Source organism: Silurus aristotelis (assembly GCF_946808225.1).
Source record: "Silurus aristotelis genome assembly, chromosome: 4".
Taxonomy (NCBI): Eukaryota; Metazoa; Chordata; class Actinopteri; order Siluriformes; family Siluridae; genus Silurus; species Silurus aristotelis.
This window is the reverse complement of record NC_139577.1, coordinates 28,747,932-28,755,917: the sequence shown is the minus strand read 5'-3', so window position 1 is coordinate 28,755,917 and position 7,986 is coordinate 28,747,932. Positions and strand designations below refer to the sequence as shown.

The 7,986-nt window shown below is 38.9% G+C and overlaps 1 protein-coding gene across 1 annotated transcript in view; it reads left to right on the top strand.

Annotated features, from left to right (window-relative positions):
* The window catches only part of dkk2 (dickkopf WNT signaling pathway inhibitor 2), a 14,197-nt gene extending 8,360 nt beyond the window's left edge, over positions 1–5,837 (top strand). Inside the window, exons 2-4 of the mRNA XM_083539610.1 lie at positions 493–655; positions 2,319–2,444; positions 5,042–5,837. Of these exons, the coding sequence (XP_083395736.1) occupies positions 493–655; positions 2,319–2,444; positions 5,042–5,292 (540 nt within the window). The 3' untranslated portion in view covers positions 5,293–5,837. The remainder of the gene's footprint in view (positions 1–492; positions 656–2,318; positions 2,445–5,041) is intronic.
* Positions 5,838–7,986: the final 2,149 nt, after the last annotated feature.

The window sequence follows — 7,986 nt, the reverse complement described above, 5'->3', positions numbered from 1 at the left end:
AACATTTAACCATCCCAATACGCCGAGCATCAGAGAGCCGGCGTCCTAGATTTGACTCAGGTGAAAATATTTATTTTAGAACGTCTGCTTAGAATTAGAAGTGCTTTTCTTCATGTTACGCCAAAACGTCTGGAAATTCGGTTTTTGGCGTTTCTAAGAGAAACCGCACCCGGGTATGAAATTTCACACCATTTCGACTCACTAGTCAATCCCTGCGCTGTGAAATGCTAATATCGTGAATCGGTTCTATAGGTTCTGCATAATCACATAGACCAGCTGTGAATTCTCTCTAAAACACTGTATGAGTCGAACTGATTAAAATCAAAGGCAAACATTCCATTAGTGGCACACGGTCAAGAAGGAACGAACTGTTTACTGTTTTCAAATATAAAAAAAAGGTGTATAAAATTGTGTGTTCCCAAAACGTTCCTTCCGTTTAAATCTTTAATGATGAGAGTATTTCAATCTGATGTGTGGTCTCTCTGTCTGCAGCTGTACAGCAGTGAGAAGCAGTGCAGCAGTGATAAGGACTGTGCGGTCAGTAATTACTGTCACAGCTCTCAGCACGGCCCGTCGCGATGCGTCACCTGCCGCCGGAGGAAGAAGCGATGCCACAGAGATGCCATGTGCTGCCCCGGGAACCGCTGCAGCAACTGTACGTGTTATAGAGCACTTCGTCCTGCTCCACTTTCTTTTGCATGCTGTCTATTACTGAATTGTAGGTCCTCCGAGTGTTGACAGTTGTATGTGCACACAGTGTGTTTGTAGGTGACTCTGAATTCACATGTGACAAGTCAAGTCATGTTGCTTGTTGTGTCTTGCTAACGTTGCTGTGTGTGGGCGTGGCCTGTCGGGTGTTGTTTTTCTGGCCCAAATCAGAAACTGTAGTGTTTATATATATATATATGTATATGTATATGTATATATATATTTAGATAGACAGACAGACAGACAGACAGACAGACAGACAGACAGACAGACAGACAGACAGACAGACAGACAGACAGACAGACAGACAGACAGACAGATAGATAGATAGATAGATAGATAGATAGATAGATAGATAGATAGATAGATAGATAGATAGACAAACACATCCAAACACCTTACTTTTCCACTTGTGCTTTTATATGTGCTTCTTCTCTAAATTGTTTTTCTCAAAGTTAGAGTGGCAGCATTAAATTTTGCCCTCACTTGAAATATTAGACCCAAAGCCTGTCCCAGCATGACAATGCCCCTGTGCACAATTCCTGCTTTATGCCTTACATGGGATTTTACTTGGCCTGCTATAGAGCTCTGACCTTAACACTAATGAACTGGAACACTGACTAAACCCCCCCAGGCCTCCTCACCTCACCTACATCAGTACCTGCCTTCACTATCACCCTTCTGGATGAATGAAATCTCATTAATCTCCACAAAATCTAGTGGAACATCTTGCCAGAAGAGTGAAGGTTATTATAACAGCAAATAGGAACTAAATGTGGAATGGGATGATCAAAAAAGAAGCACACAATCATATTTTTAGGTGTCCACAAACTTGTGTTCATGTACTGTATATGACAGGACGACAGTTTAGTTATATATAAGTTTAAAGTCTTGAATACAGACAAATGTATGTTGAATTTCCTATTACAAGATTTTAATAAACCAGTACAATGCAAATATGAGATCATTAGGATTTTTAAGATGATTTCTAGAAAGTTTGACCCATGCCTAGAATGTCACCATGTTTAAAAATGGATAATTATAAAGGATAATGGTAATAATTTTAGATTTGGTTTATGTTTATTTTATGAGAAATAAATCTTTTTTCATAAGGTTTTGTTGGAGTAAAGTTGCAAGTGTGGTACTGAATATATGTGTTAAACATTCCTCTTTCTCACACACACACACACACACACACACACACACACACACACACACACACACACACACACACACACACACACACACACACCGTAGTAGATCCGTTGAAATATTTTGAGGCAATTGAATTTGACTAATATGAGGTTAGGAGGTGGTAAAGCACTACCATTTGCAGGGCATGTCGCCCAATCAACATGGCTTTAGATGTTCTCAACATTGTTATCATCAACTGATGAAATAAGAATTTTTTTTCGTTATAATAATACATGCATTCTTTATATGCAGCAGCGAAAGAATCTATTTTACTGTTACGAAGATTGGTCTAATTTATTATCAAACTCCTTCATGATCCGTGGTCATGATAATAATGATGATGGTGATTATCATCAATTACTGTACAATTTATATTTATTCGAACCACGTTTTTCTTTTTCTCTTCCCGTGTTTAGTTATCTGCGTCGCGTTCCCCGAGAACCTCATGACTCATCACATCTCACCGAAGGAGCAAAAAAAGCTAAGCAAAGACAAAGGCTGGAAAAAGAATGGGAAAGTCCAGACCAAGGTCTCCCTCAAAGGTTGGAAAATTCACCTAATTATTATTATATTTTTATGTCAGTGGAGTTTAAAAACAGGTTTGGAGAGTTCTGCATATTTCTGTGTAGTTAGCACTTGCTGACCTCGTGTCATTGATTGTGTTTGTGTAGAGGGAGCGCCAGACTGTGAATACAAAAGCATAATTGTGTGCCGTTCGTAAAAGTATTGAAAAAAGTGTTAACAAATACGCTACTGATATTAAAATAACCTCAATGCTTACTATTAAGCTAATAAATACTGCTCTATTTATTATTAGGTCCTGCTGAATAGCTTTCTTGCAGAAGACCAGCTTCTATAGCTGGCTTTTTCTTTAGCATTATTTATGTAAATTCATGTATTTAGGATAAATATTTTTATTTCATGGGATGTGTTGTAAAATGTATGGTCAAGCCAACAGCACATAACGTGATGTTCCACAGCATGGTTTTATTCTGGCCCTGGTGGATTGCGTGTTTAATCGCTAGGTCTAAATATTGTGCAAAAATCTCACGATTTCGTAATAAAAATAAATACATATATTTTCTATGCTAATTATTTGGCTGAAAAATTCATCTACATCACCTGCCACACAGCCCAGATGAAGCCATTAACAAATCAGGAAGTCGTTCGCTGCGTCCCTACGAGGCGCCGTATCTTTTTATTTACATACAGACGTTCTAAGGCAATTTAAAATTAAGTGTAACAACCAGAGCTCTGGATGTGTTTAAACTCCTGTAGAAGGAAGCCAAAACAATGTAATGGTCTTGTTTCCCTCCGTTCCCTCTGGACAATTTGGATTTGCAGTTACTTCCTTAGCTGAATTGCTTGATTGCTTACAGTGGGGTTATTACGGCAAACACACCGATTTGCTACGGGGCCGTATGATACCTGCAGGCTCCGCAAATACGGTAATTTCGTTTGGATAATGCAATAATCCCATGCAATCGTGGTGTGCCATGTAATCCATGTGTTGAACTTTATTACCCATGGAATATGCAGTGTCTGTTCCCTGAAGTTCGAACCATGTAAATGTTCCCTCTGAGGTTCGGCATGGGCTCTTAAGATACAATTATGCAAGCTTTACGATCCAACCTTTCTTAAGTTTTCAGCTTGTACCAATTTTCCACCACCTCTGACTACTCGTACCACTAGAAAATCAGAATCTTCCCACACAGGCTCTGCTTTGAGTCTTTCCAATCTAAACAACCCACATGCTTCCCGTGGGCTCACCACCTGCAGGAGGGACCGTAAGGGACGGTGCTGTGAGGATTGGGCAGCAGTCGAAGGCGGGGGCCTGCTTAGACTGCTGCCCCCGCGACCCGAATTACGGATAAGCGGGAGAAAATGAATGAATGAATGACAACCCACATGTTAAAACCTTCCTAATAATTTAGAAAGGTTCATTCAGTGCTATATGTTTTATATCTACACACTTAGTGGGGAAATTGCTCCTCAAATGTTCTTTGGATAGAAAGTTTCTACATTAAACTACATAAACTATCCACAAATCCCCCAAAGCACCAGTAAGTAAAGGCATTACAAAAAAAGTCATATCATTAGGTTGTCTTGCAAGCTTAGAAAAGGGTTTCACCTAGTTCCCCGAGGGAGTCTATGAGTTGAGTTTCAGGTACTGTAAAACCCTACAACAGAGGGTTGTGGAGACATTTGCACTCTAAAGGAAGTTTAAACCATTGAATCATCCGAGAATACCACCAATTTCTTTACCATTTCATTATTTACAGGTAGCATTATTGCCTAAGATCAAGAGGAAACCTTTTAGAACCATTGTCCATCCAAAGTACCATTGAAGAACCGTTGTTTCTCAAGAGTGCAAGCAAAGTACAGAAACAAAACACATGAAATTAGTTTAGATTCTTGTAAAGGTGTTTGAAGAACTTGTGTTGTAACAAATACTCATTGCCTTCACTATGCCTATACTTGAAATTGGTTTTAAAGGACTGATGGGTTTTATTTAAACTTGACGCTCTGTAGTAAAGCTAAAATTATTATATTTAATTAGATTATCGTTTTTATAGACAAAAAGGTTTCATCTAGAACAGTAAACACTCTGTGTCTTGATTAGAAATGTGGGTTAGTAGTTACTGTCTTTATTATAACAGTGGGTTGTTGGTTTCGGTCCCAAAGAAAGTATTCTGAAGAAGCATAGGACATTAAATGTACAAAATATCTTCCAGTAAGTTACTTTTGGTTTTCTATTTCTACTATAATGGAAAAATAGAAGGTTTCAATCTATTAAGGAACCATGTAAGAACAATAATAAGTTAGTTAGATTTCCCAGACTCTTAGAAAACTTCCATTTAGAAGCTTGAGGGATACTTTGAGTTGTAAAGGTTTTATGTACCAGTGCATGGGGTTGATGGTCAATCGGCAGCTCTTTGAAACAAACAAAAAAAAAGATCCATTAACCACCTGAAGAACCTCCAAGGAACCCCAAAGGAGCCTTTTCATTTAAACAAGCAGGTCAATTAATGTAGAAGGCATTTTATCTAGAGAAATTATAGATTTGGCAAAATAAACCACTTTCAAGCCAAATACATAAAAAATAATAATTTTCTATGTTCTAATTCGTTCTATGTAGGTCATGAGGGCGACCCTTGCCTGCGTTCTTCCGACTGTTCAGAAGGTTACTGCTGTGCCCGCCACTTCTGGACCAAGATCTGCAAGCCGGTTCTGCGCCAAGGCGAAGTGTGCACCAAACAACGCAAGAAAGGCTCGCACAACTTGGAGATCTTTCAGCGCTGTGACTGTGCCAAAGGCCTGGTGTGCAAAGTGTGGAAAGACGCCACGTCCTACTCCAAGTCCAGACTGCATGTGTGCCAGCGGACCTGAGAGGACAGCGGGAGCGGTGGCGAACGAGGGAACTGCACCGGAAGGCCCTCGTTCCCTCCAGAGAGCGAGGTGAAGAGGACTTCCTCTTCCCAGGACTCAGAAATATGTGAAGGGGAAATCATGGATAAATGAGTGGAGGTTACGTGAGACAGAGATTCATCTGGGCCAGTGTGTGTGATTCTGTATGTGTGTTTGTGTGTATGTACATGTAATGTGTTTGTGTGCACATGTGTTTGTGGGCTTGTACTGGATGATTGAGGTTCACTAGCGAAGATCGAGGTTCATGATCAGATCCAGCTTTGGGTTCTTTTTTTATACCAAGCGTCTTTTCATGACTTATTTTTTTTGGTTTCTTTTTTTTTGCTGAACATGCTTTGAAGAGATTTATTCGAAAGCCATAGCCTTAACAACAGGTAATGAGATAATGAAATAATGTTGCTGTCCGTAGAAAGTTAGGCTCGACAGCAAAAAAAAAAAAAGACTGAGTTTTCCAGCAAGGAGACGCACATAGATTTCATCCACATTCTGCCAGGCTTCAGGGGAATCTATCAGAAATAACCACTATATGCCATGGATTCTGTGCAAAACATAATCGTTCTGTTATACACTCGAGTATATAACCACATGTTCATGTTTGTTAGGTCTACCACATCTCATTTCAAGCTTATTACTTTTTATAAGCACTCGTTTTTTTTTTATATTGTCAAAAAACTAACAAAAAAATGTGCGAACAGTCGCTTAGTCTTGTCATTTCTCGCATTTTTGCAGAAGGGTACCGTACCATGCTTCAGTGCTGTTTTACTGGTTTAGGGCTGTATTCAGTGTTGGGGAGTCCACAAATTCCATCGATATTTATTCAGAGGAAATTTGTACACTTATACCTTCTTTTCGGTCGCCACAGTGGATCATCCGTCCCCATACCCCCCTGTCCTCTACATCTGCCTCTTTCAACCCAACTACCTTCATGTCTTCCCTCACCACATCCATGAACCTCCTCTTTGGTCTTCCTCTTTTCCCCCTTCCTGGTGGCGCCATCCTCAGCATTCTCCTACCGATATACCCCATGTCCCTCCTCTGCACATGTCCAAACCATCTCAATCGGGCTTCTCTCACTTTGTCCCTAAAACGTCCTACATGTGCTGTTCCTCTAATAATTCGTCATTTCGTCCATCGTCCATCATCACGTCCATCCTCGTCACTCCCAGACGAAGGATGTACATAGTCAGAATCAGAATTGTGAAGTTCCACTGAAACATTTTTTAAAACATAAAAAATTAAATTACATAAATAAATAAGAACAAAGTGAATCTTTACAAAATCTCCCAGACATCATTAAATATTTAAATTTGAATTTTAATATTTTATTTAATATTTAAATATTACATTTGTGTCAGACATGGATCATGGAAAGTTAAACTTAAATATGTCACAGGGGTGGATGGATTTATTCATGCACATAAAACATATTTGTTACAAGTTTCCATGTTTTTACATTTTTATTAACAGCTTTATATCAGCTGTATATTAACTTATAGGGAGAAAACTGATAGTTCTATGTGAAATCAGACATTGAGCACCCCGTATTACCAAAAATGGCATGATCCTCGATTTATAACACCTCTGCCAGGATTTGAGTGTGAGATTGGTAGTGGACTCAGACTCAGATATTTTTTGTTAATTCGATGTGCTCCACTGTACAGGAAATTCGTCCATTGTTTGGAGGATAAGTTCATGATTTACTCATAAGTTTTAATGAACAAATATAGACTTTTTATTGACTTTAAAGGGATAAAACTATAACTGAAAATTTTCTGTCATTAGCAATTGCCTCATAATTGCACGAAGTAATTTTTTGTTAGTATTTACAGCCCAAAGCACACATTCCAGCATGACATACTGAAGCTACATCAAAATGTCAGAAAATCGTGCTGGATAAAATACACAATGCTCCAGGTGGATCTTATATCGTGCACGAAAATTAGTTCAAAATGATCTTTTATTATTGTTTTTTTTACACGGTTACTTAATTGTTTTCAAGTTCGAAATCTTGTCCTGAACGCCCAATTTTTTGGATTAGATTCTCACCGCACGTGCTTAACTCAACTCTGAATACAGCCATTAGTGAACAGTGGCATGGGTTACAGTTAACATGTTCTCAAAGTCCATGAGTATGGTTTTAACTAAAGTGCAAATTGAGCATATGGCCTACTGCAGGGGAAAGTGCTCTGCGAAACAAAGCCTAATTCTCTGAAAAACCTTTTTTTGTTGTTAAATAACAGCTAAAATATGCATCAGAAATCCACAAATTAGGCGCCGCTGTTTGTTTTACAGATGTTGCCTATTTGTACGAGGCAGGATCCTATGAGCTTAGTCTGTTTTCACTCGGGCAAATATCCGTTGCCATGAAAAGAGCACGAACGCTCGAAACATCGATTCATGACAACACCTACCGAATATGGATCCAGAACATACAAGCGAGTGCAGGCTCGGGTTCAGATTACAGATCTTAGACTTTAAATGGCGGATGTACTCTATACAGTGCAGAACATGAACATGAACTGTCTTTATTATTCATACTTCATCAGTGCTTTTCAGTTTTGTGTAGGAAAGATTCAAATTGGAAAAAAGACTTGTTTACAGCTTGAGACGGTTCATTTGAGAAAAATCTGTAGATTCACAGGAGTGCCTTATGAT